The sequence below is a fragment of the Saccopteryx leptura genome, chromosome 2 (genome assembly GCF_036850995.1).
Source record: "Saccopteryx leptura isolate mSacLep1 chromosome 2, mSacLep1_pri_phased_curated, whole genome shotgun sequence".
Classification (NCBI taxonomy): Eukaryota; Metazoa; Chordata; class Mammalia; order Chiroptera; family Emballonuridae; genus Saccopteryx; species Saccopteryx leptura.
Window position 1 is genome coordinate 306,077,969 of NC_089504.1, and position 27,942 is coordinate 306,105,910.

Below are 27,942 nucleotides of genomic sequence, written 5' to 3' on the forward strand. Positions count from 1 at the left end.
GACCGCTTTCTTCTCTCCTTAACACTGACTCTGGGCTTCTTTCAGTTCCCTTTGGTGACACAGCTTCCCCACCCCCCCTTCCACACACATACACACACTTGCACACATACACACTCACACTCTAGCTTCTACCGGAACCAAGCCGCTCACCACACCCTCAGTCTAATGCCTCAGCCAGGGGAAGTTGGGGCAGGGGCCAGCTCACCACTGGAAGTGACGGGCCTGGACACACATCTCTGTGGAGGCTCGGGCTGGTGGAAGCCACATCTCCCTGTTCCCAAGTGCCCCCAGGGGGAACTGGGAGTGAGCCATGAGGGTTGGTGTAGCCTTGCTTCTCCCTTGTTTGTGCTTCACCATAAGACAGCATCTGAAGGCAAGGGGCCCCTTCAATTTTGGAAGAGGCTGAGTGATGCAGTCTGCCCCTGCTCCTTCCTCCCTACACCATGTCTCTGGCCCAGAGTGCTTCTTGGCACAGGTTCTCCTGTCCTGGCAAGGTAGGTCCTGAGCCGGGCAGGTCCCCGTCCAACCTCACCCCTGGACTCTCACACCAAAGCCATGAGCTCGGTAACATCATCTCCCCTTTACAGGATCTACTGAAGGTCACTTAGCTAGAACACAACAGAGTCAGATACAAGCTCAAGTGTGATGCCCCTTCCTCTACACATAGCCCCTGTGTGGTTCTTGGTGAAGTTCAAGTCTCTAAGGGTGGGGACCTCACCTGAACAAGGGGGACAGTCTGTGTGGTAGGCAGTGTGCAGAATCCTAATCTCATGCTTCCTCAGACTGTGTATGGGGCATTTGACAATAAAAGAAAGACTTTTCCTGACTATTACTTCAGCTACATTTTCTAGTCCAATAAATAATATTTTCTATTAAAAATGACTAGCCTCCAGTGAAAAAGTTTCCCATTTTGTGGGGTATCAATTAAATAGTTTCTTTTTTTTTTTCTACAGAGTCAGAGGGAGGGATAGACAGGGACAGACAAACAGGAACGGAGAGAGATGAGAAGCATCAATCATCAGTTTTTGGTTGCGACACCTTAGTTGTTCATTGATTGCTTTCTCATATGTGCCTTGACTGTGGGTCTTCAGCAGACCGAGTAACCCCTTGCTCAAGCCAGCGACCTTGGGTCCAACCTGGTGAGCTTTGCTCAAACCAGATGAGCCCACGCTCAAGCTGGCAACCTCGGGGTCTCGAACCTAGGTCCTCAGCATCTCAGTCCGATGCTCTATCCACTGCGCCACCGCCTGGTCAGGCAATAGTTTCATTTTTAAAGGGAAAAAACACACAAAAATCTACCTATACACTTTTCCCCCCATCCACACTTTTATTTATTTATTTATTTTTATTTTTTAGAGAGAGAGAGCCAAACAGAAACACTGATTCCACTGACTTATGCATTCATTGGTTGCTTCTTGCATGTGTCCTGACCAGGGATCAATCTACAACTTTGACAAATCTGGTTGATGCGCTAATCAACTGAGCTATCCATTCAGGGATCCTTATCAACACTTTAAATTTTAAAAATACAAAATAGCATGACCTGTGGTGGTGCAGTAGATAGAATGTGGACCCTGAGGTTGCCAGTTTGAAACCACAAGGCACATATACACAGTCAATGACAACTAAAGTGAAACAACTATGAGTTGTTGCTTCTTGCCCTCTCTCTTTCTCTCCCTCTTTCTCTAAAACTCAATAAATAAAATCTTTAGTAAAATAAACATAAAATAGTAAAATACTCAGCAGATACAAATAGTAAAATACTTATGTATAATTCTTTTTTTTCTTTTTCTTTTTCTTTTAAGATGAAAGGAGGGAAGGCAGCGAGTCAAACTCCTGCATACACCCTAACTGGGATCCACCCAGAAACCCCGTCTTGGGCCAGTGCTCCAGTACTGAGCTATTTTTAGGGCCTGAGGCTAATGTGCTCCAACAGGAGCTATCCTCAGTGTCCCGCCATGCTGGAACAAATCGAGCCACTGGCTGCAGTAGGGGAAAAGGGAGAGAAGGGGTGGGAAGGGAGCAGATGGCTGCTTTTCTACTGTGTGCCCTGACAGGACATCAAACCCAGGATATTCATGGGGGGGTGCTGGGGGGGGGGCTCTATTCACTGAACCAAGGACCAGGGCCACTTATGTATAATTTCTATCTCTATTTTTTTTTTTTTCTTATCAAGGAGTAGGAGAGAGAGAGAGGGAGAGACAGAAGAGAAGAAAAAGACAACACTTCATGAGTGATGAGACAGATCAGGGCAAAGACCAACAACCCGGGTTTTCCTAGAGGGAAGGAGAGGGGCGGGGAAGGTCAAGGTTCTGATTCATCAGCTGACTAATACCATATTTATTAAAAACACAGCCAATAACTTTAAAGGGCAACCAGTACTTTCTAGAACTTCTATGTTTTATTTACTATCTAAAATTTAGTCCGTTAACTTGAAAATGTTCTTTTGAAAATATTTTTATTGAAAATGACTATAGAAAAAAATGCAAACGGGAGTGGTTCCTGAATAAGCTGATTCCAGCGGCGGAGTTTAAAACCACCACTGAGCTTCGGAGCAGGGGAACCCGGCCCAGGAGGGAGCTTTCCAGAGGAGGTGACCCCGAAACAAAATTTGAAGTGATGGCTGTCCCATGAGAAGGAACAGGACACGTCAAGGTTGAGGTCGGTGAACGGGGCCCACCTGTGGAAGCGAAAAGTGTATGAACGGCAGATGGATGGTCAATGTAGCGTTAAGAGCGGGACAGGCGACTCTGGCGCCGACCCTGAGAGGCCCCGAAGGGGACCCGGTAAGAGGAGCTGGGCGGGCAGGTGTGGGTTTGAGAATTAGAAAGGAGCAGAGTAGCCTGAGGACCCCTTTCTGAAGGCACGTCTAGGAGGGGCCGGGGTGACCCTTGGAAGGTGTGCAGGCGGGTGGGGCGCGGGCCAGGACTCTCCACCGCCGCGCCACCGCGCCCTCGGACGTGGTTCGGTTGATGGCCTGTGTGTGCACTGACCTAGAGCCCCCGCGGACGCGGGCTGAGGCAGCTCCCGGGCCTCACTGAGCACCGCAGCAGGGTGAGGTGGGGTGGGGACCTGGGGTTGTCGAATGACTATTTTGTGGATCCAGATTGCCTACGGACCCCAGTTGGGGGTCCAGGCCTGCGCGTGGCGTCTGGTAAGAGGGCTGGGCTGGAGAGGGGCCCGGCCCGCGGCCGCTGGGTCAGTGCGGGGGCACCAGGGTGGCTCCGTGGGGCAGGGCTGGGCGCTGCCCGCGCACCGAGGTTCCGTGGCCACGGCCCAGGGGCGGGGGTGGACGACGCGGAAGTGCCGGGCGGGCTGGAGGGCGGGAGGCGCAGCTCCGGGGAGCGCAGTCGTCCCAGCCGCCCGGCCGGTGCTCCCGGGCGCAGCCACGCGGGCGCACCGCTGACAGGTAGATCCCGGCGGCCGCGCGCTCCTCTCCGCACCCGCGGGGCACCTGTCCGGGCGGGAGGAGGACTGGAGCGGGGCGGGAGTCGGGGAGCGTCCGCGTCCGGCTCGCTTGGCGCCGGAGCCCAGGTGAGCGCCTGGCGCAGGGCGCGCCTCGCGGGTCTGGCGGCCTCCTGGGTGTCTCCCACGGCCCAGCCAGCACAGGGTGCCCCGCGCCGGCAGCCTTCGTCCTGCAGGCGCCCGGGGAGCCCGGCGGCTCGGCGGCGGAGTCGGCCCCGCTGCCAGGGGCGCCCGCTCTGCGGCTTCTCTCCCTCCGTCTCGCTTCGCCCAGGATGGATGGGAAGCCCCCGGGCGCCCGGCAGGAGTTCTGGCCTGGACCGTGAATGGGCAAACCCCGCTTCCCCCGTCCTGTGCGCTCCGCCGTGTACGCCTCACCCTTTCGGGTAAGGGGATGAGTTTTAAAGGGTTCATCCTCCAGGATCTTAAGGCCAATGGCAGGAATTAGGGCCGAGTATGTGGGAAGATGGTGTCAGGTAGAGGCGCGCTGTCTTTTGACTCGTGGCGGAGGAAAGGAGGCGCTGACCCTCCTAGCAGAGAAGGACACGAGGCGCAGTACTTCTAGGACTGGTTCCTTTATGTCCTTCCCTCCTTTAAAAACGAAACAATTAAGAGTCTTAAAGTGGAGGAAAGAGACTAGTGTGGCAGTGATACGGTTAGATGGCGAGTTAGATGGTTAGATGGGATTTCCGGGACCGGCACCCGGGACGCGGATGGAAGGACTTTCCTGGCCTCGCCAACACCTTGGACACGGGAGGGTGGGGAAGAGGACGGGGTCGCCCGCGCCCCCCGCCCCCCGCCGCGGGAAACGCAGTCTGAGAGATAGACCCAGAGCCAGCTCCCCGGGGGTGGCCCCGCGGGCAATCCGACTAGGGCGGATCCTACGGGGCGGTCCCAGCCGTAGGGTGGGGTCTGGCTTGGACTCCCGCGCGCCCAGTATGGGAATAAATAGCCAGGAGCAGAAAGGACGCAGGCGGACGAGGAAGGAAGCTAGAGGATCTTTGGGGGAAGAGGGCAGTAGGGCCAGAGGCAGGGTTCCGGACCTCCCATGACTACCGGCCCGGGGCGCTGGGGCTCCTAGCAAGTCGAGGGAGGTCCTTGGAAAACACCCTTTCTTATCTAAAGGCCCGACTTTGGGGTTTCCCCCTGCGCCTCGGCCTTCCCCCACCCGGTCCCTGGGAGGAGGCCAAGAGAGGCTTCTTTCTGCCACATCTGCTACCCGGCCCCCACCCCCAGTCTTGGGGTGTAGACAACTCACCTAGAGGGGATGAGATTTAGGGTCCCTCTGGTGCGCAGGAAACTTCCCCCCACACCCCCACCCAGGCCGCTGGTGTGTGGGGTTTGTGGAAAGACAATGTGAATCAAACCTCGGAGGTGGCATGGGGCTTGCTGCTCTGCTGACTATGGGAGTGCTTCCTCTCTTAGGCGCCTCAGGTCGCTGGCTCCTGGGACTTCAGGGCCCTGGTGTGAATAGTGGGGCTTCTCCCTCTCCAAAGGGGCTCCTGGCTGCGCCGGCTAGATGCTTCAGTTACAGGGGGCTACCTCAGGTCTTGAGCAGCCCGCACCTCTTTAGCATTTCCATGAATGCTGCTGCAGTCTGCTCTCTCCCCACTTTGCAGGGCTCAAATCCCCAAGCTTGGGTCTGAGTGAGGCTACAGAAATTGCACCCCCGAGATGGCAAACCTGATCACCAGACCCTTGGCAGGCAGGACAGACCCCTGGCCAGCGCTGCCCTCTGGTGAAAAGTCAAGTCCTCCCAGCAGTGGAAGAACTTCCTGAGGGCTACCCTATAGCTGCTGGGGCTCCCTGGGAAATCGCACAACTGCTTCTATCTGAAGGGAAAGTAGGGATGGAGAACACAGACATTGGCACTCGGATGATCTGAATCAGATCTAAGCCTTCCCAGAGGAAGCCTCCTTGGGAAGCTGACACTGAGCCTGGTTCTAGTGCACCTGGCTGCAGGCAAGAACCCCTGAGGCTGAAGACCCTTCCTTGGTTCTGCCTCGCTTATTGTGGGAGTCCCTTTCCGTAGCCCCTCCTAGGCTGCCTGGAGGGGCTATACATTTCTGACACGAGGCTAGAGTTCTAATTTCCAAATCTTTGTATTGAACAGCAATGCTGGGCGGGGCCAGGCAGTGGGGTACTCAACCCAACTTCCTCCTTGCCCTTTAGGCCCTCCCGGCTGCACCACCCCTGGCACACTGCAGGCCAACCTTGTGTGTGTGTGTGTGAGGGGGACATCAGGAAGTCTGCCTTCCCTCTGTGTCGACAGAGCTTTCTTCTGTCCACCTTCACTTAGCTGGAATTGCCTAACACTGGTGACTATTGCCCCTCTATTCCAGGACCAAAGCCTTTTTGTGGGGAGGTGGGGGGGACAATGCTATGAACCACATTAAATGTACAGTGGCCACCAGCCAGCAGGCTTGGGGGTTGGGGGGTAAGAGATGGGATGAGAGATTGAGAATTTGGTCTGGGGGACCCAAATGAGAATTTCTGTCCACATCGCTTCCTCCCCCAGCTCCAGTGAGTCAGGTTTCTGAGTTGTCCGGTCTGGCCACTTTCATTTCCCCTGGTGCTGGGTGGAGGCTGGTATGGAAAGGGGAACTGAGCCACCAGTCTTCTGAGGCCTGAGGGCAGGGCTGGGAGCGCCCCCCCTCCTTGGCCCAGCCTGGAGCTGGGTACTGCTGTGAGAAGAGGCCTGCAGATGGAGATGTCTTAGCAGGAGATGGCAGGTGGCACTTAGCAGCTACAACCCAAAAAGGTACTGGGCAGGGAATTTCAGGGGAAACTGAGGCTCAGTGCTCCAAGGTCAACAACAGAGGGAGTCAGCCTCCTACCCAGGCATGCCAGGAAGCCCACTAGGGCTTGAGTACATCCAGGCAGCAGCCTGGCCTTGGCCTCGGTTGGATGGTGTTAGCTGTTAGAAAATTCTTCAGCTTGAGGCTGTCCTGGTTTTGACTCAAAACCTAGTCCCTTGGTGCACAGTGTTACCCCAAATATTAAGATTAGTTCTCATCCCCAGCCTATGGAGTGTTCACTTCACCAGCCCAGAGGCCTCATTTCCTTCAGCCATTCTTGCCTGCCTGCCTCGGACCCCAGCAGACTTCCTCCTGGGCCTGGTCTAGCTCTCTTGTTCTCTGATCAGAGGAGAATCCTGGCCAGAGGGGGGACTGGTTGGGGGAGGCAGCTGGAGGACAGAATGCTTCCTGCCTCTGGGGTGTGTCAGTTGGCTGGGGTGTTTTTTTGGTTTGTTTTTTTGTTTTTTTACAGAGACAGAGAGAGTCAGAGAGAGGGATAGACAGGGACAGACAGACAGGAACGAAGAGATGAGAAGCATCAATCATTAGTTTTTCGTTGCATGTTGCAACTCCTTAATTGTTCATTGATTGCTTTCTCATACGTGCCTTGACCGCGGGCCTTCAGCAGACTGAGTAACCCCTTGCTGGAGCCAGTGACTTTGAGCTCAAGCTGGTGAGCTTTTGCTCAAACCAAATGAGCCCTCGCTCAAGCTGGCGACCTTGGGGTCTCGAACCTGGGTCCTCTGCATCCCACAGTCCGACGCTCTATCCACTGCGCCGCCGCCCGGTCAGGCAGTTGGCTGGTATTCTTAAGTCCTACTTGGGTCCAGCGAACAGCAGGGTTCTGGGCTGGGGAGAGTGTGTGGAAGAAGGAAAAAACTAGAGAGATCACTGAGGAGTTTGCCACTCACTCAGAAGGTAAACAAGATGGGGGGTGGGTTCAGTATAAGGCTGAGTAAGAGCCCCAAACCACTCATCTCAACAAATGGAGTTCAGGGTCACCCGTGCTTTTACGGAGAGTGAGTGTGAGAACGGGCACACTCACCTCACAGAGCAAATGTTGGCACCTGTCTGCCTATCACCCTTGTTCTAGGCAGCATGGCCTCTGGGAATGCCCCCCATACCCATCCTTATGCCACCCTCATCATCACAACCGCTCTCCTTACGTGTGGAGGGTCTTCTTAGGGGATGGAGGTACCAAGGAGAGAAGCATGGTCCAGGGGCAGCGTGTGCCCTTTCACACACACAGGCACACCCACCTACTCAGGTGTGCTCAGGAACTAGGGCCCTGGATGGAGGCAGCCTGCTTGCCAATCCTGCTCAGCCCTTTGCTCCTTACTTGCCTAGTGACAGACTCCCCTCTGAGTTATGACCCCGTTTCTGCCTCAGATTCTGGGCTCGCAGGTTAAGGGCAAAGACAGGAGAGAAACCACCCAGCATGGAGCGGGCCTGGAAGGGGCTCAGGACAGTGAAGAGAAGTTTCAGATCCTGGGTCTGGAGAGAGACTGGCAGGTGGAGGATAGGAGGCATGGGTTCCCTGTGGCCAGTTGTCCTCTGACTAGGGAGGCAGAGACTGGTCCAGGATGTGGCACTGGCCCCCTGCACATGGGCCACCATTAAACCTTGTCTCTTTAGTTCTCCGAGCTCTGGGCACCAGGGAGCCAGGGGGCCTGGCAAACGTTAGGCGTTTACTAATTGCCCTAGACTGGAAGGGAGGAACCAATCTAGGAATCTGATAGCTTGACAAGGATAGGATATCTAAGTCTGGTGGCCACTGTCTTGGTGATGCAGGAGACAGTAGGCTGATGGGCTTTCTCTCAAGATGTCCAGGTGGGGGAAGCTCGATCCCTGAGGAACACTGAGGAAGAAAGGAAGTGCTGAAGACTGGGCGTGGAACCCCCACTCCATTCGCAGGTCTGCCTGCTTCTTGGGCCAGGTTTCCTAGAAAGCGGGTTAGTGGGGGAGGAGAAGGAGGGGGGAGGAGCAGGGCGGGGCAAGGAGAAGCTGGGCAGGGACTGGGAACCTGCTGGAGGCTGGCCTCAGCCTGGCCCCTCAGGGAGCTTGGGACGCAGGAGCGCCAGACTGAAGCAAGGGGACCGGCCTCTGTCCCTGTGTGTCCGTCATTCACTGTGGGCTGTCTCTCCAGGGGACACATGGGCCCATCCTGGAGGGAGGCAGCCAGGGCAGGTTTGGAGATGGGCAGCTCTGGGCGTCCATCCGTACTGTGCCGGCCTTGTGGCCTCATGGCAGCTGGGGAAGTGATATCCTATATGGTAAAGGGCGTCTGGGTTGGGGCCTCCACTGTAGTGCCACCCCTCCTTCCTTTCCCCTCAAACACAGCACAGATGCAGGGACCCTGTGACAAGAAAGCTGTTAGCTGGAAAGGGAACTGGCTTTGAGCACCTGGGTGAACCAGAGAGACTCCAGGTCCCAGTGCTGGGAGGAAGGGAAAGTCCTCATGGCCATGGCTGGGCTCCCTGAGTGCCCCCATGTCCCTCTGCCAAAGGAGCAGTTGGCAGCAACTGACTGATGTTTCCCCTCTGGCTTCCTCCTGCAGGACCCCTTTGCCATGAACCAGCCTGCCGCGGGGGCCGCCCCTCCGCCCCGCCGCGTGCGGCTGAAGCCCTGGCTGGTGGCCCAGGTGAACAGCTGCCAGTTCCCAGGGCTTCAGTGGGTCAATGGGGAAAGGAAGTTCTTCTACATCCCCTGGCGCCATGCCACGAGGCACGGCCCCAGTCAAGACGGAGATAACACCATCTTTAAGGTAAGCCCCAAATGGGAGACTGCCTGGGCCTCTGAGGCACCCCCTCCAGAAGAGGAGTCCCCTGCTGCATCTCATACTAGCCACTCACCCAGCTGCCTTTCTGAAGGTGACCCCGGGCCTGGACTGAGGGGTCACAGGCCCAACCACAGGGTATACCTTTCTAACCTGATCCCCAGAACAAGGTGGGGACTGCCGGGCCCCCAGGAGACCTTCCTGTAGTTCCTTCTCTTCCTCCTTGTTCTTGTCTCACCCTCACTCCACACAAGTACATGTAATGCGCATGTTTGCTGTAATTGTAACACCAGGAGGTGAGTACATGTAATGTGCATGTTTGCTGTAACTGTAACACCAGGAGGTGACTATGTGACTATTGTGTGTTTATATTTTCAGTTTTCTGCACAAGTGCATATATAAAATGCAAATATAGAATCAGACTATGTATTCTGTTTTGTAACGTACATTTTGCACCCAACATTAGGACCAGCTTTTCCCTCCAACACAGGCCTCCTCACCTCCAGGGGCCAGCAAAGGTTCCGCTGGGGATGTTTTAGCACAGTTTAGTCACTCAATCCCAGGGTTCAGACACTTCAAGTTGCTTTCAGTGTTTCAGTATTGAAGACCACATTGCTGGATACCTCCTCTAAAATCTTATCTGTTGTACACCTTAAATGATTTTCTTTGGGGTTAGTTCCCAGGATTAAATGTTGCTGAGTCAAAGAGAATGCTTATTTTTATGTTATTTTTTAATTTTTAAAAATTTTATTTATTGATTTTAGAGAAAGAGGAAGGGGGGAGAGATAGACATCAATTTGTTGTTTTGCTTGTTTATACATTTATTGGTTGATTTCTTGCATGTACCCTGACCCGGAATCCAACCCACCACCTTGGCATATTGGGATGGTTCTCCAACTAACTGAGCTACCCGGCCAGGGCAAGAGAATACTTACTATTAAAGTTTTGGATATGTATTTCTTAGTCATTGCACTTATTATTTCAAGGTTCTTTTCAAATCCATTTCATATTTTTGAATAGCGTAAAAAAGTGTAAAATGGGCCCTGGCCGGTTGGCTCAGTGGTAGAGCGTCGGCCTGGTGTGCAGAAGTCCTGGGTTCGATTCCCGGCCAGGGCACACAGGAGAGGCGCCCATCTGCTTCTCCACCCCTCCCCCTCTCCTTCCTCTCTGTCTCTCTCTTCCCCTCCCGCAGCCGAGGCTCCATTGGAGCAAAGTTGGCCCGGGTGCTGAGGATGGCTCCATGGCCTCTGCCTCAGGCGCTAGAGTGGCTCTGGTCTCAAGACGCCTCGAATGGGCAGAGCATCGCCCCCTGGTGGGCATGCCAGGTGGATCCCGGTCAGGTGCATGTGGGAGTCTGTCTGACTGCCTCCCTGTTTCCAGCTTCAGAAAAATACAAAAAAAAAAGTGTAAAATGGTTTACAGCAAAACGTCTTCCTACCCCTATCTATTCCCAACCACCCACCCCCTCCCTAGAGGCAATTAGTATTATCACTTTCTTCTTTACCTTTCCTTAGAGATTTTTGTGTGTATTCAAGCAAATATGTACTTATACTTTCCCCAACTTTTCACAAAATGATAGATGTATAGGCATATTCTCCTGCACCTCCTTCCTTCCTTCCTTCCTTCCTTCCTTCCTTCCTTCCTTCCTTCCTTCCTTTCCTTCCTTCCTTCCTTCCTTCCTTCCTTCCTTCCTTCCTTCCTTCCTTCTTTCCTTCCTTCTCTTTCTTTCTTTCTTTCTTTCTTTCTTTCTTTCTTTCTTTCTTTCTTTCTTTCGATTGATTTTAGAGAGAGAGAAGAAAGGAGAGAGAGACATAGATTTGTTGTTCCACTTATTTATGCATTCATTGGTTCAGTCTTGTATGTGCCCTCACTGGGGATCAAATCCACACCTTGGCACAACCTTGGTTACTGGGACAGCACTAACCAACTGAGCTACCAGGCTAGGGATGTACCTCATGTTTCTTAAAGATCACAATATGTCAGTATATCAAAAGCTCCCTCCCTGCCCCTTGTTACCCAGTATTCCATAGTTAGGATTGGCCATAATTTAACCAGACCCCATTGATGGACATCTGGGTTGTTTTGGGTCTTTCGCCTTTGCAAACAGTGCTGCAATGAATAACCTAGCCCATGCAGAATTCTGTGTGGATGCTTCTGTACCTGTAGGGTAAATCCCCTGGGTTTTAGGGTAGAAGCTAGGTTAAAGGGTAGAAGCATTTGTAATCTTGATATCAGCCAAATTGTTCTCCAAAATAGTGACCCCCAACAATCAAAGTGGACAGAGCCCATGCTAAGCGCAGGCACAGTTAGTTCAGAGAGCTTTATGGGCCCTTGAGTCTTCATAGCCACCCTGTGAGGTGGGCACTATGATGGGGAGACCAAAGCAAAGACAGACAAAGTGACATGCTCCTAGCACACAACTGGTGGGTGGTGGTTCCCAGATTCAAACTGAGTCCCACTCCAGACGCCACACTCTCATCCATCATGTCACGCCATCCTCAGAGGTTGTACCTATTTACACTTCAGGAGAAGCAAATGCAGTGCCCTTCACGGCTCCTTGGTTTTCTATAGCCCGTTGGAGCCCTGAGGGCCGGGAAGGACTGGCACCATATCTCTCACCCTGCAGAGGAGCTCAGTATGCTTTGAAGGTCTCCCAGCACAACCACTGCTCCCATCAGCCAGGGGGGACTAGGCGTTGGTGAGGTGTGAGGTTCTCTATGATGGCCTGTCTTCTCTTCCTGTCCCAGGCCTGGGCCAAGGAGACGGGGAAGTACACAGAGGGGGTGGACGAGGCCGATCCAGCCAAGTGGAAGGCCAATCTGCGCTGTGCCCTTAACAAGAGCCGTGACTTCCGCCTCATCTACGATGGGCCCCGGGACATGCCGCCTCAGCCCTACAAGATCTATGAGGTCTGCTCCAACGGCCCTGCTCCTGCAGGTATCATGCCTGGCCCTGTGCGGGCCACCTAGGAGGCTGCGCAGGAAGGCCCAGGGCCCTTTGTGGTGCAATGGTCGGGCACATGCTCGGTCCTAACACCCAGGGCTTCCAGGAGTCGCCAGGGATGGGCTGTTTGTGAGGCCAGGAATGGCTTGGCATGGGTCACGGCCACTATGTCATTTCCAGCCAGCCCTTGTTCTTGGCTCTTGGTGGCCCAGGGAGCTGAATGCTATGGGGTCAGGGAGGTCCCTACTGATTCCTCACGGCTGGGTGACCCTGCACCTCTGTGTTTGGGCAGCTCTGGGCAAGGGAGAAGCCACAGCAGGAGCTGCCACATGGGGCCTCAGTGGCCTTCCTCTTCCTTCCCCACTGACCCCCTTCCTGCCTTTCTTTCCTCTCCCTCCGTCTGCAGAGTCACAGCCCAGTGAGGACTACACTTGTGGTCCAGGGGAGGAGGAGGAGGAGGAAGAAGAAGAGGTGAGCAGGCCTTCTCCCAGCGTCTGCCTGCCCTGCCGTGGCGGGCCTGGTGGGGGCGCTCTGCTGCCCTCCTCTGCTGCTCTTCCTGTAGCTCTGCTTGGAGTTTCCTCTTGGGGATTCTGAGCATAGAAACAAAGTCACCACCTTGAACCCCCCAGGGCTTGGTTGGTACAAAAATGTGCTCATACATTGTCTGACTGTCTGACCCTCACAGCAGTTGAGGCTTAGTAGATACTATACCTATTCAGGAGGAAGATGGGGAAACTGAGGCACAGAGGGCTCCCTGGCCTGCCTGGGTGGCAGAGGTGGGGCTGGAGGCAGGGTCTGGCCTCCGCTAAATTGAAGCCAGGAAATTACCTTGCGCTTCTCACATGTTATTTCTTTAGCAACAGATCAGTTTAATAACCTGTCCTCTCTTCTCTCTCTCTGGCTTCTTCCCTCCTCCTTTGCCTGTGTCTTCACTTCAGCTCCAGAGGATGTTGCCAGGCCTGAGCCTCACAGGTGGGGCGGGAGGTGGTGTGGTTGGGGGTCTCGTATAAGGAGAAGCTGCAGGTACCCTCGGTACCTGGGGGCTGAGGGGAGGCTGGTGGAGGGGAGGGCCAGTGCTGGGAGTAGGGGGCCTGGGATATAGTTCCTAGAAGTGGCATTAGAACTCTGTTCTCCCCGACCCCCATAGAAGCAGTGCAGCCTGGTCCCCCCACGGCACCCTATTCCTTACCCAAAGAGGACGTCAAGTGGCCACCCGATCTCCAGCCGCCTGGGGAGGTGGGCCCCCCTGCTCCAGACCCCAGGCTCCTGCGCCCTGCCCCTGGCAACCCTGCTGCCTTTGGGCAGTTTCTCCCTGAGGTCCTGCCAAACCTGCAGCCCGGGCCAGAACAGCTCCTGCCCGATCTGCTGATCAGCCCGCACATGCTGCCTCGTAAGGACCCCCAGGCGGGTGGGCTGGGAGGGGAAAGCAGTGCTGGGGGTTGGTTTGCCAAGAGGCTGGAGGATGGCAATGAAAAAAACAGAGATGCCCATGCCAGTCCCTCCCTGGGTGGGGGAAGTAAGTGGGAGAAATGACAAGATGGACTAGCAGCTGGGCAGAGGAAGTCAGTGGGTTGCAGAATGGGGAGGGGCGGGGCTCACAGACCAGGCTGTCCTACCCCCTCTCTGTCCCACAGTTACTGACTTGGAGATCAAGTTCCAGTACCGGGGGCGGCCACCCCGTGCTCTCACCATCAGCAACCCCCATGGCTGCCGGCTCTTCTATAGCCAGCTGGAGGCCACCCAGGAGCAGGTAGAGCTCTTCGGCCCCGTGAGCCTGGACCAGGTGCGCTTCCCCAGCCCCGAGGACATCCCCAGCGAGAAGCAGCGCTTCTACACAAACCAGCTGCTGGATGTCCTGGACCGCGGGCTCATCCTCCAGCTACAAGGCCAGGATCTGTACGCTATCCGCCTGTGCCAGTGCAAGGTGTTCTGGAGCGGGCCCTGCGCCTCAGCTCTCAGCTCGCACCCCAACCCCATCCAGCGGGAGGTCAAGACCAAGCTCTTCAGCCTGGAGCATTTCCTCAATGGTGAGGACCCCGCATCGTGTTCCTCCTGGCCTCCTCTCGTCCAGGGGCACGGTTCTAGCCTCTGACTATGGGTCTTGTCCTCACTGCAGAGCTTATCCTGTTCCAGAAGGGTCAGACCAACACCCCACCGCCATTCGAAATCTTCTTCTGCTTTGGGGAGGAGTGGCCTGACCGCAAACCCCGAGAGAAGAAGCTCATCACTGTACAGGTACCTCTATCTCCCGAGCCCCTACCTCTGCTTTGGCTTGAATACTGGGGAAACCTGAGACAAGCCCTTTTCCACGGTGGTGGCTCCAGGCTCTCTGGGCAGTGTGAACTTGGTGGCCAGAGTTCATCAAGGCCCAGGGCTGCCCACACACAAATAGCCTCTGTACAAAGTAGAAATTGGTGCCCCCTTTTCCTGGAGGATGCAGTCCACTTCCTGTCCCCTGGTGGATGTCTCTGCACACAACTGGATTTGACAGCCGAATTGAACCCCGTTCTCTTTGCTCCCAGGTGGTTCCCGTAGCTGCTCGCTTGTTGCTGGAGATGTTCTCAGGGGAACTTTCCTGGTCGGCTGATAGCATCCGGCTACAGATCTCAAACCCAGACCTTAAAGACCACATGGTGGAACAGTTCAAGGAGCTCCATCACATCTGGCAGTCCCAGCAACAGATGCAGCCTGTGGCCCAGGCCCCTCCTGCTGGCCAGGGGCCCTGGCCGATGCACCCAGCAGGCATGCAGTGAGGCTGCAGATAGTGACTGGAACAGGTTTTCTGGGAGGCTGTGCAGACTGACAATGTGCAGGTGGGACGGCTCCCGTGGGCACCTGCCTGGTGCAGGGCCCTGTCTCTGGGTCTCCTGGAAGTGGATTTGAGCCAAGAAGGAGAGGGAAGAGAGGCCCAAGTCCCAGGTTCTTCCTGCAGAAGCTGAGGGAAGCTGGAAGTCAGTTTTGCTCTGGGGGGTCCGTCTTCGGGACAGACCTCTTCTCTGCTAGCTCTGGTCTGCTGGCTCTGTAGTTCAGTCATCAACACTGGTGAGCAGAAAATGCCCTCCCCCCAGAGTCGGGGTCTCATTGTAGAGATCGCCCCAGAGTGCCCCCATTTCCTCTGGCAGAAAGCCTAGTGCTCTGTGCCAGGCCCCCCCAGCAGGCCTCAGCAGGGCATGGCCCGATTTGGGGGTTCCCTAGTTTGAGCCTCACTTCCTCATCTTTCTCCTTCCTGAGATAGACATGGGCACTTAGGTATTATAGCCGATACTTAAGGCTGGAAGCTACCTCCTTTCTTGACAGTCCAAGAACCTGGGATAGAAAGTGGAATTTTATGTATTTTTGGATTAATAAATGTTAAAAACAGGCTCAGCTATTTCTTTACTTTTTTCCAGTACCACTTGCTTCCTTCCATGCTGCTCTTAACAGACCCTATGTCTGACGCCAGCTGGCCCTCTCTCTGCCAGCACCTGCCCTCCATCTCTGGGGCCCTTGACTCAGGGAGGGCCTGCCTTCCAGGCTGATGAGTCAGAGGGGCCTTCACCTGGCTGGCCGCTTTCCAGGAGGAAGCCAGCTAAGCAAAGGGCGTGGGTTTTTACATGTGTGCAGAACCTAAAATCCTGCCCAAGTCCATTTTCCCACAAGAAACGGTGAAAAAGGGCTGGGACCATTACAATGTCATCCTCATGCATAATCCTCTGTTTTTAAATATATTAGGACAATGCATACAAATTGGGAGTTCATTGTTTGAGTCTGGCCCATAGATGTAATATTCTGGTCTGAAAAATTTTGTTATCTTTTTTTTTTTAGTTACAAAATTTTTTTTTAAGTTTATTGGAACAATTTAAAGTAACACGGAAAAGAAGCACCTTCCTTCTACTTTTTCTTCAGTTTTCTCTTGCTCCTTGGCATTCTTCCTTCTTCCAGATGCAGGGCAGGGAATTAGGTTATTTATTCTGTGGGTCACTTTGCAGAGGGCTGTGCTCCTTCAGGGTAGTCGGGCTGTGACTATGGGCTGGCGAGGCGCACCCACATCCCGGGAAGGGCAGGCTGGAACTCTCAGGCATGGGCCAAAGTTGTCCACAGGCAGAATTTCTTCCTCTATTGTTTATTCTTTTGTTAAGGACAAATTTAAAGTAGAAAGAATGGTATGAAATTCTCATGTACTAGCTTCAACAATTATTAATTCAGTCTTCCTCACCTAAACTTGAAGCCACATTCCTGCCCTGAGATTATTTTGAGGCTAATCCTACACATAATATTTCATGTGTAAATAGAACATATCTCTAAAAGACAATGACATTCTTTTTTTATTATTATTCACTGATTTGAGAGAGAGAGAGACAGAAACACCAATCTGTTTCTGTATGTGCTCTGACCAGAGACCAAACTGGCAGCCTCTGTATTTGAGGACGATGCTTACCATCTGGCCAGGGTGACAAGGACATTCTTAAAAAACAAAAGGCACCCGGGCCAGTTGGCTCAGTGGTAGAGCGTTGACCTGGCGTGCAGGAGTCCCGGGTTCAATTCCCAGCCAGGGCACACAGGAGAAGCGCCCATCTGCTTCTCCCCCCCTCCCCCTCTCCTTCCTCTCTCCCTTCCCCTCCTGCAGCCAAGGCTCCACTGGAGCAAAGTTGGCCCAGGCGCTGGGGATGGCTCTATGGCCTCTGCTTCAGGTGCTGGAATGGCTCTGGTTGCAACAGAGCAACACCCCAGATGGACAGAGCATCACCCCCTGGTGGGCATGCCTGGTGGATCCCTGTCGGGCGCGTGCGGGAGTCTGTCTAATTGCCTCCCCGTTTCCAACTTCAGAAAAATACAAAACAAACAAACAAACCAAAAAAAAACCCCAACAAAAGGCCATCTGACCTAAAGTGACCAAATTCATTTTTATCAAATATCTACTGTTGAAAATGGAAGACGTTAGAGAAATTTTACTCCCCTGCAGTTTGATTGTGGAAGCTGCATGGTTTGTTCCATGTTGTACTTTTGCCTGGATGCTGCTGACCGCATCTCTGCCATGTTAATATATTTTGTCTCCTCTATTTCCTGTCAATTGGCACTTTGACCTAGACTTTGGACCCTAGAGGCTCAACTGGGCGTAGGTTTTTGTTTTGACTACCTATTCATGGGTGAGTTGTTTTCATCTTTAGTTATTACACATCGTGCGACAGTTAATCAGTTTGTACATACTTAGATCTTTTCATATTTTTGCAAGTGTATTTTTGGGATAGAGCCCCAGAAATAGAATTTCTGGGCCAAAGCATAAGTATCTAATTTTCCCACATATTGGCAAAACCCTGATGACAAATCTATCAATGTGCCTATCTTCCCACAGTCTCCCCAACAGACTGTATTATTAACTTTTTGGATTTTTGCCAACCTGACAAGTGAGAAGTAGTCATCTCAGGTCCACTTCTCATTATGAGCAAGGCAGAGCATCTTCAATGGTTAAGAGGCCTGTGCAGATTTTTGTTCTAAACAAACAATTTTAGAATAGTTTTAGATTTACAGAAAAGTTGCTAAGAGTTCCTATATACCCCACCCCCTAGTGTCCCCAGTTGTTAACACCTTACATTACTATGGTATATTTATCACAACTAATGAAAAAAATATGAATACACTATTATTAACTAAATTCCATTCTTTATTCAGACTTAATTAAGTCTTCATCCAATATCCTTGTTCTGTTCCAGGGTTCCATCCAAGTTATCACATTACCTTTAGCCATCATTTCCTTAGCCTCCACTGGTCTGATAGTTTCTCACTTTGTTTTTGAGGGTATATTTCAGAATGTCCTTCATTTTAGGTTTATTGGATGTTTATTATGATTTTTTGTAAGAAAAACCACTAGAAGTGACCTATCATCCTCACCACATCATATAAAGGGTACATACCATCATGACTCAACCACTGATGCTGTTGACTTTGATTACCTGGCTAAGGTAGTGTTTGCAAGGTTTCTCCACCGTCGAGTGACTCCTCTGACCTGCTTTCCTGTGCTGCACATATATACAGAGGCTTCAGAGTTGTTAAACCAAACCCCTTTAAGAAACTTGACCAATAGGGTACAGCACTTACATGCAATTCCTCCCATCTTGAGTCCTATTTTTCAGCCCTTCACCAAGGTCAGCACTGTCCTCCCCACTGGCCTGTGCAGCTGTTTCCTCTTTATATTGAAATTAGTTGTCAACACTTTAAAATTAGTTGATGTCACGTATCTGATTTCCAGCTTCTTTCAGAAAACTGGCAAATTTAGAAAGTCTCGTATTCCCAATGGCAAGAGTCAGCTGGAACTTTAGATGGGCATGTCCCCAAGTTCAAGTCCTCCCTGAGCCTGCCTCACTCCCTTCACTGCCTGCTCAAGTGCCACTGGGTTTGCAACCCTTGGTAAGACAGCCCAGTGAGGTCTCGACCCCATTATGAGATGAAAGTTCTGGTTTTCATTAAAAAATTTTTTAAATTTATTTTTATTTATGCATTTATTGGTCGATTCTTGTATGTGCCCTGACCTGGGATCAAACCCACAACCTTGGCATGTTGGGATGACGTTCTAACCAACTGAGCTACTGGGCAAGGGGAGTTTCCGGTTTTCAAAGCCATAGCTGTGGAGCTGTTCTCCACATTAACTAGGAGCTGCATCCCACATGCTAATTTTCAGTGGTTGGAGAGAACTGAATTAAGCTTCCCACATGGTTTTTTCAGTTCCAGATACCACTTCCTGTCATAAAAGCCAAATTCCTTAAGAAAGTCAACTGGCTGTTGCAAGGTCCTAGGATTGGACCAGGCTCCCAAGTTTTATTGTTTATCCAGAAAATGTGAAGAATGGCTAGGGTTCTGTGCCGATCTCCAGGATCTGATCATCTCACTCCAAACACTGTTTTAAATTTGTTTCTTCCTCCCCTTCCAGTGAGGCCTTTTTAGAAGAAAACTCTGAGTCCCATTGATGTTAGGCAGGAAAGTTTGTTTCACTAATCTCAAATACTAGATGCAGCTCTGCAGTCAAGGTCATTAGCTCAAAGCCTGATTACTGCAACACATTGTATATAAAGCTTGAGAAAACGCAGACTCCTCTACAGTGACAGTGGCTTCTTAGGCATGTGGGAGGGGAGAGGCATGAGGAAACTTTTGGGAGTAAAGAATAGGCTCACTCGCTATCTTGACTGCTACTGACTGCATAGGTGTATCCCATGTCAAAGCTTATCAACTGCACACCTCAAATATGTGCAGCTCTCTGCATGCCACTTATACTTCAATACAAGACCAAATACTCAGCAGGTTAGGAAACAATCTACGTGGGTGGAAAGAATATGCCCCACTTCTGAATAACATACTGAGTGGCCCATTCTCTTTTCCAACGGAGGCTGTATGAAAAGATAAACTGCAGCATGAGGACTCTCAGGGTGAGCTCGAAGAATAAAGATGCAGGATGAGCCACTCCCCTGAACAGGACAGGTTTGTGGCCCTGAGGACAGGGGTCTGCCTTTGATACTCAGACTCTGGGATAACAATGAAGACTGTTCACTTAAGGGGTCCAGCTGTACCATTTCAGAGCTAGAAGGCAGGGAAAGGAAGTAAAAACAAACACTGGTTAAATTTTAAAAATTTATTTTTTCTTTTCCTTTTCTTTTTCTCCTGTTGTTGATTTGTTCTTGAGATGGCTACAACACCAGACAGAACAGTGCCCTCAGACGTAACGGCTGCGCCGGGCAACTCCTCTAAAACATGAAGATCTGCTTTGGGCTCCCCGCTCCCACCTTATCCCCACGAAGTCATAACTTCCACATTTTTTAGCAAAATACAGTTTAGCCCTGTAAACATGTTTTTCCATATTCCCACCCTCCTTTGTCTCTCATGTCTGTGGGTGAAAAGTAAAAAAAATCCCCAAAAACCTGAAGCTAAAACTTAGAATATACATTTATATCCCACTCACCCCAATTTGGCTCTTCTCTTCAAGGCTGGCGATAACCCAGTGTGGACTGGAAGTGGACGTGGAGACTGAACCGGGTAGTCCGAGTCGGGATATACATGAACTGGGCCCTGGCAGGTTGTGGTATCACTGAGGTGACCATGATATTAGAAAAGGCTCCTTGTGTACCCCTCCCTGTCTGACCAACTCTAAGTTGGTAAGAGGTGGGAGGAATTCCTACTTGCTTTGTTCAAAGAGAAGGAGAAATGACAAAAGAGGGAGGATGGGAGAGATAGGACAAAACAAAACCCTTAAAAGATGATCCTGATCCTTTCCTTCCAATTGCAGCTGTTTAATTCATTTAAATTTCCATTTTCCCCAAGTAACTGTTTTTGTTTCACAGAAAGTTTGCACTTTTCTCCTCTGTGTGCGTGCACGCGTGTTAGCGTGTGTGGGTGCACGTGTCTGTGTCTGTCATTTGCTACCAGATGGATGTTTCAGTTCTGGTTTCAGTTTAGTTTTCCTTTTTCCTTTTTTATTTCCTTAAAATTATTTTTCCTTTTAGAAACAAGTTCACCAGGAAACTAGCTCCCCTCCCACCACGCCGAACAGGCTGCAGCCATCTTTTTAAAAACCGTGCTGATTTTCTCTCACACCCCCAAACAGGAACTCCTCAGGACGGCCTCGGAAGGCTGGAGCCTCTCCCTGTCCGGTGGGACGCCTTGGTGGCGGCAAAGGCCCCTCTGCCACAACGGAGGTTTCTGATTGTGGGACACAGTCTGGTTTTTGTTTTCTTCCTGTCTTCTAATTAAAAAAGACATTCCTGACGAAAGAGAGAAGATAGTCAACACCTGTGGTCCAGGAGACAAGGAGCATTTTATATAGTTGAGGCAGAGGTTCCCGTACTTGCGCAGGTACCGAACTCGAACCCCCACCATAAGAACACAGCTGGATGTTCTACTTGTGATTTCAAGGGAGCTGCTGCTCCAATGACAAACTGCACTCGGGGTTTCTCCTGTCCCGAGGGAGCCATGGAAATGAGATGACATGTGAAGGTTAAAGGTAAGCCATCAGGTCCGGGATGACCACTCCACACCAACCCCAAATCTCCACTTCAATCTATTTAAATATTGGCGTTTCATGTAAGATTTTGTTTTAAAAGAGGCTTTTGCCTGCTTTAAAAAAAAAAAGTTTAAAAACCAATGATTTAGACTCTGGAAAGGGTTCTACTGCAAAAGTATTAAGGAGAGTGGTTAAAAGTGAGGATTCCAGCACCAGAATGTCTACATCTGAATTGTGGCTTCATCAATTACTTACTGACTGTGACATCAAGCAAATGGTCTAACATCTTGAAACCTCAATTTCCTCATCTATGAAATGGGAATAATAGCTATAACCCAGGGTACTGTACCAGGAGTATCTTAGCTAACACATACAAAGCACTTAGAATAGTAGCTGCTACATGGCAAGGGATCCATGAGTGTTCGCCATGAACATTCACCGCTGTCCACCCAATGCCTATCAATGTCAGCTTTTACAGACACTGCAAAACTAAGAATCCTAAATGAGATCACTAATCATTACGGAACAAAAGTGCAGAATCATTTCTGGTGTGGCGGGGCACAGTGGGGCAGAACCTTCACCTACTCACGCATTTCATCATGGAAACCACCAGCAAGAGTGTGGTACACGCATGGAGAACGGACTCCCAGCAGAATAAATTCTGCTTAAATGTCAAAGGTGGGCTGAGAGATTTGTTCTCTCAGTCAAGAAACCGGCAACCAAAGCCCACTCCCCAATCCTTTCCTCCTCAGCCGGCTTCTGGCTTTGTTTCAGAATCAGGAAGCAGGAAGCACACAGAGAGACTGATGATCAGGGGGCTCCTTTCCTAGACCTCTCAGCTCGGCCCAAACCTGGCATTTCCATGTGCAAATGGTAAAAGTGATAGGACTAAGCATCTCTGTTCATAAATTTGAAAGGTCAGTTCCAGGAGAGGTGTGTTATGTGTCACGATAAACTACGTCAGCTCTGTCTCCTCTAAAGTAATCAGGTCACCCACACACACTTACAATCCTGGAAGTGTCCCTAAGGGGAAGAAGAAGGAACTTTTAAGGCATTCTCCAACAGTAACTCTCTTATGGGAGTGAAACGGCATCAAAAGGAGCTGACAATCACCGTGCTGCCGGGGCCCATGGACACCCTGGGCCCTGCACTGCCCTGCTGCTTGGCAGGGTTCGATTGCCTGGTCTTCCCCCGATGTTAGCTACACTACCAATCCCATGATGGGCATTAAAGCCTATGTCCACCCCAAACCCTCACAGCCAGGGGGATCCTGGGAACTACATACCACTCACCTGGGTGACAGGCACAGTGCAGGAGTGAGAGCTATCGAAACAACCTGGTGAAGTCTCGCAAGGCCCAGCAAACTTGTTTACATTCCTCAGCACTGGAAAAGAAAGCGTAGGTTGGTTTTCAAACCTATAATACTCTAAAAAACCACCACAACACTGACTGCTTCCAATCTCTCTGTAACTTAAGCGTAAATATTAACTATTGTATAGGAGAGTAAATACAAGCTGTGTGGTCCTTGAAGAATGGCTCTGGAGAAAAATGGCCTCAATTTGAATCCTGGCTCCACTGTGTCCTTGGGCAAGTTACCAACCTGCCTCAGTTTCCATATCTATTATCTGCCTCATAATGTTTTGAGAATTAAATCTGTTCATAAATGTCAAGTGCTTAGGATAATAGAGCAGGGGTAAAAACAGTATTCAACAACTGTAGACTGCTTTACAACACTTGGCTCAAGTCCTTGTAAATACAAGAAAGCCAGAAACCACAAAGTTAAAAAAGCAAGCATATTCACTGAAAGCCAACTGTTTTAATTCTACAAGCTGAGCTAACGCAGGTACTCTGGTTTCCTCATTCTCTTCCAAAGGCAGATTTTGTTTACAAAGCCCAGTCCAGTGACAAAGATTCTATCAGTCATCGATTTTCTAGTTGAACAGGCTGCTCAGGGTTCCCTCCCGTAGGAGGAGGCAGCAGGTCCTTAAGCAAGCACTGCGATGCCCCAGTGGCATGAACAGCCCACTATCATCTGTCCCTGTCTTTTCAAAAATGTTTCCTTTGTCCAAACAATGGAAAAAGAAGCAGTTCCTAACATGCTCGCCATTCTGTGGCCCTCATTTTGGATCTGAAAAACTCAGGCACCACACTCTACAGCCTAGGAGTCAATGTGAAAAGAAAGCTCTCTCTCCTCCTTGTAATGATTAAATACCAGGGAGGAAACCGCTAACTGACCCAAAAAGAAGGAGAAACGAGTTACCCCTCAAGTGCCCACATCTGGATTTCCTCACCTATTACAAGGTCTCAAACATCACTGAGCACCTTGATTTAGACTCCAGGACTTGATTCAACAGACTATCCTAGAAACTTTCTTTTAGTCTCTCTCCACCCTAAAAATGTAATAAAAAACTGGAAGGTCTTTTGGTTTTATCAAAATTCTGCCATCTGCTCTTTGTGAATTTAACATGCTTCAATACGGGCATTCTGTTTCCCATTCTATTTCCAAGTGAATACTGACTGCACTGCTGAGGAGGCAGCCAGGGTTAGCAGGTGCCCACATCACTCATGTCCCCAGTGTCCCGAAGGAGGAAGATTCGCAGCCCAAGAGGAGCTGCTGTGTGGTATGTTGTAAGAGACTAAGACAACAGGAAACAAACCTGCTGGAGACTCAAGATTCTTTTGCTATCCTGATGCTTATGAGCTTTAATTTCAACCCGGCTTTAACCAGAGATCTTGGTTTACTTGGAAGAGAAAAGATAACTCCATCCTTACCCTCTTTTGTGATAATGAGAAAAGGTACCAAAATGCAAGTACAGGAGACTATGGTGAGACAGGTGGAATGAGGGGTGGGCCAGTGTCTCAGTCAGCTCAGTTTCTGCTCCCAACCCTGTCAGCAACTGCTGTGGTGTTAAGAGCTTCAGCCAAATGTTTAACTTCAGTGTCCTTGGTGATTCAGTGCAAAGAAATGAATTTTAAAACCTCCTAAAAGCTAGAACTATGTTCTGCTTTCCGCCTTCATCCCCCCCCCCCCCCCCAAAAAAAAAGCTGCCACTACTTTTCTACGTTCTGTTTTCTGGCTCTAGTCCCACAATCCCAGTCTGTCCACCATACTTGGATTAAGAGTCAGAATAAATACCAAGACAGAGAAATGGGAAATGACAGCAGGATTTCTTCTAGTCATAATTAGTGGTGTTTGAAAAGTAAAAATGGTATTTGAGAATGAAAAATCCCAGCTTTCTTCACCTTGACCAACTAAAAATGCTAAGGAATTAATTACCAGCACCATTTGAAAAACAGGCTTGGACTTGTTGAAATGAAACTGAACCAGTTCACCCTCCCTGCTAGGATGGCAAACAAAGCAGCATGTTGAGGCAGGAGTTACAGGACCTTAAATCCAAAAGGGAGACTGAGTCATGCACAGAACAGAGGGTTCAAGGACAACACGCATACTAAAAAGCAAGAACCATTAAGAGGCAGCTAGCAATCTCAACGCCTTTCTCCAGCATCACCGTATTGCCTCTTACTTCTGTTCCCGTCCCACTATGCCACAGCCACTGTAAGAGCTGCAGAACTTGTTCTGCGATGAGAGATCAAGTCGGCCAGGCTGGTCGTGTGCCCATTTCCCATACCACAGGGCAAAGATTATAGATATTTCTGTCCACAGCGCTGCATTATTTGGGTTCCTTTTCCTTGCTCCAAGATTTTGATTACACTAGGGAATGTCTGTAACTCTTATGTCAGACTTAGTCTGTCGTTCTACCTGTCATATGTTGGCCTGAGTGAAGGAATAGGAGTTATTCCAGAATGTGTGGGTGGTGGCCTGACAGCTGGCAGGGAACATGCTCCAGCTAGTTCTGTAAATGCATAACGACGTTTTGGCAGGTTCTTTTCCAAGGAGAAAATCAACATTCACTGATTACCTACTATGTGCCAGATCTCGAGATCACCACTTGGTATCTCGTCACAACCCTGTGAGACAGGTACTGCTAACGCCATCTTACAAATGAATAAGCTGAAGTTCAAAGTAAGAGCCAATAAGTGACAAGATCCAAACCCACATCCTTGACTCTAAGCCCAGTCCTTGTGGGTTCTCTCAAGGCTCCTGGGTGCTCTAAGGAAATCAGAGCCAATGCAATGTGACCCTGACCTTCTACTGACCAACACTAGATGGAACAGAACAAAACAAAAGCAAAGAGAAGCAACTGTCACATGCGTTTCCCCTAAGACATCTTGTAGGTGGGGAATACTACTTCTACCGAGAAGATTCATAGTAAATAGAAACAAAATAATCTGTAAGGTCATCCTAGTCAATATATATACCTCCTTCGTAGAGAGGAAATCCCCTCTACGGCAAAATGTGTCACGAGGGCAGGCAGTCACATGCTATTTTCCAGTCATGCATGTCACTTGACCTAGGGCCAAAAATCAGTTACTTCTGGGGCATGAAGTTAAGCCACCTAGTAAACTACAAAATAGCACTCAGGTTTGGGATTTTAACCTTAACAAAATTATCGGAGTTACTCTGGGAGATGAGAAAATAAACCATTTTGAAAAATGACATTAAGAAATCAATTCTCAGAAAAAAAGATTAGCTCCTACACCATTGCCTAAAATTTATTTTTTTTCTCACTTTTAAAAACTAGGCCTGGTTTTGGCCCTGGCCGGTTGGCTCAGTGGTAGAGCATCGCCTGGCGTGCAGAATCCCCGGGTTCGATTCCTGGCCAGGGCACACAGGAGAAGCGCCCACCTGCTTCTCCACCCCTCCCCCTCTCCTTCCTCTCTGTCTCTCTCTTCCCCTCCCGCAGCGAGGCTCCATTGGAGCAAAGATGGCCCGGGAGCTGGGGATGGCTCCTTGGCCTCTGCCCCAGGCTCTAGAGTGGCTCTGGTCGCGACAGAGCGATGCCCTGGATGGGCGGAGCGTCGCCCCCTGGTGGGCGTGCCGGGTGGATCCTGGTTGGGCGCATGCGGGAGTCTGTCTGACTGTCTCTCCCCGTTTCCAGCTTCAGAAAAAAAATAAAATTAAATTTAAAAAAATTAAAAAAAAAAAAAAAAACTAGGCCTGGTTTTAATGATCTACAGATCAACGCAATCCCTATCAAAAATTACAATTGACTTTTTTGGTGTGTGTGAAAACAGAAAAATCTGTCCTAAAATTCATATGGAATTTCAAGGGACTCTGAATAGCCAAAATAATCTTGAAAACGAACAAAGTCAGAGGTCTCACACTGTGCAATTTTAAAACTTAAGCCACAGTCAAAATGGTATGATACTGACATAAAGACAGACACACAGACCAATGGAATGGAACAGAAAGCCCAGAAATAAATTCCTCGCATATATGATTTCCCTTTTCTTTCTTTTTCCTTTGTATGTGCCCTGACTGGGGATCAAACTGGCAACCTCTGTACTTCGGGATGATGCTCTAACCAACCGAGCTATCCAGCCAGGGCTGCATAAATGATTCTCAATAAAAATGTCAGTCAATGCAGAAAAGGATAATGCTGGAAAAATTGGATATCCACATGCAAAACATAGAGTTGGCCCCTTAACATATATACACAAAAACTAACTCAAAATGAATCAAAGACCTAAATGTAAGGTGTTTTCTTCTTAGAAGGAAAAATACGGGAAAAGCTTCATGACATTAGATATGATAATAATTTCTAGGATACCACACCAAAGCACAGGAAACAAAAGTAAACACAGATATAAGAAGTTAGAACCCTGTGTACTGTTGGTGGGAATATATGCAAAATTGCCACTATGGAAAACAGTATGGAGGATTCTCAAAATTTTAAATAGAACTCACATAATCCAGCAATCCCATGTCCAGATTTATATCCTAAGAACCGAAAGCAAGGTCTGGAGAGATCTGTACACTCATGTTCACAACAGCATTGCTCACAATAACCAAGAGGTGGAAGCAAACCAAATATCCATCAGCAGATGAATGGATACACAAAATGTGGTATATACATACAATGGAATGTTATTCAGCCTTAAAAAATTCTGACACATGCTATATATAACATGGATGAACCTTGAGGACATTATGCTAAGCAAGTCACAAAAAAATAAATACTGTATGATTTCACTTATACACTTTATCTAGAGTAGTCTAATTAAAAAAAAACAAAACATAAACAGAAAGTAGAATGATGGTTGGGAGGGGAAGGAAAAGAGGCATAATTTGTTTGATAAGATGAAAAAATTCCAGAGATTCACAACATAAATGCACCTAACACTATTGAACACACTTAAAATGGTTAAGATGGCCTGACCAGGAGGTGGCGCAGTGGATAGAGTGTTGGACTGGGATGCGGAAGGACCCAGGTTCAAGACCCCAAGGTCACCAGCTTGAGCGCAGGCTCAATTGGTTTGAGCAAAGCTCACCAGCTTGGACCCAGGGTCGCTGGCTGGAGCAAGGGGTTACTCTGTCTGCTAAAGGCCCACGGTCAAGGCACATATGAGAAAGCAATCAATGAACAACTAAGGTGTCGCAACGAAAAACTGATGATTGATGCTTCTCATCTCTCTTCGTTCCTGTCTGTCTGTCCCTATCTGTCCCTCTCTCTGACTCTCTGTCCCTGTAAATAAATAAAATAAAATTTTTAGAAAAAAAAATGGTTAAGATGAAAAAAAAATGGTTAAGATGACAAATTATGTGTGTATTTTATCACAATTAAAAATCAAAATATTTAAGTGTAACTTGTGTTATATGATGCTGTTATTTTCTTCTTTATATTTTATTTTTCTGTGTCACATATACATTTTTTCCCTTTTGTATTTTTTTTTTTTTTTAGAGGGAGAGAAAAAAACCCATTAATTTGTTTTTTCATTTATTTATGCATTCATTGGTTGATTCTTGTATGTGCCCTGACAGGGACTGAACCCACAACTTTGGAGTATCAGGATGACACTCTAAACAACTGAGCTACCTGAGCAGGGCCTTCCATTTTTTAAAAGTGCCTAGTTACCAGTATAAACATACTGTTATT

The 27,942-nt window shown here is 49.6% G+C and overlaps 2 protein-coding genes across 12 annotated transcripts in view; one reads left to right on the forward strand and one right to left on the reverse strand.

Annotated features, from left to right (window-relative positions):
- The first annotated feature begins 2,622 nt into the window (after positions 1 to 2,622).
- On the forward strand, positions 2,623 to 15,341 carry IRF5 (interferon regulatory factor 5). 11 transcript variants are annotated; one of them, XM_066362636.1, is made up of 11 exons: positions 3,294 to 3,409; positions 3,642 to 3,848; positions 8,052 to 8,174; positions 8,818 to 9,024; positions 11,784 to 11,973; positions 12,386 to 12,450; positions 12,918 to 12,951; positions 13,127 to 13,369; positions 13,614 to 14,006; positions 14,096 to 14,214; positions 14,502 to 15,341. In XM_066362636.1, the coding sequence occupies exons 4-11, from the start codon at positions 8,830 to 8,832 to the stop codon at positions 14,730 to 14,732; spliced, it is 1,470 nt and encodes a 489-aa protein (XP_066218733.1). In that variant the 5' UTR covers positions 3,294 to 3,409; positions 3,642 to 3,848; positions 8,052 to 8,174; positions 8,818 to 8,829; the 3' UTR covers positions 14,733 to 15,341. The 11 variants fall into 11 exon arrangements, with proteins under 11 accessions (XP_066218728.1, XP_066218731.1, XP_066218733.1 ...); XM_066362637.1 differs by having other exon boundaries at positions 8,083 to 8,174; XM_066362638.1 differs by having other exon boundaries at positions 8,091 to 8,174.
- Positions 15,342 to 19,564: 4,223 nt separating this feature from the next.
- TNPO3 (transportin 3) overlaps positions 19,565 to 27,942 on the reverse strand; it is a 73,277-nt gene continuing 64,899 nt past the window's right edge. Inside the window, exons 22-23 of the mRNA XM_066362643.1 lie at positions 22,237 to 22,328; positions 19,565 to 20,705 (exon numbers count right to left, since the gene is read on the reverse strand). Coding sequence (XP_066218740.1) covers positions 22,268 to 22,328 — 61 coding nt within the window. The 3' untranslated portion in view covers positions 19,565 to 20,705; positions 22,237 to 22,267. The remainder of the gene's footprint in view (positions 20,706 to 22,236; positions 22,329 to 27,942) is intronic.

Coding starts and splice junctions, on each gene's coding strand:
- IRF5 (XM_066362631.1), top strand. CDS start 2,700: ATGAACGGCAGATGGATGGTCAATGTAGCGTTAAGAGCGGGACAGGCG. Junction 12,451..12,917: donor AGGAGGAGGAAGAAGAAGAG/GTGAGCAGGCCT, acceptor TCTTCACTTCAG/CTCCAGAGGATGTTGCCAGG. Junction 13,370..13,613: donor CAGCCCGCACATGCTGCCTC/GTAAGGACCCCC, acceptor TCTGTCCCACAG/TTACTGACTTGGAGATCAAG.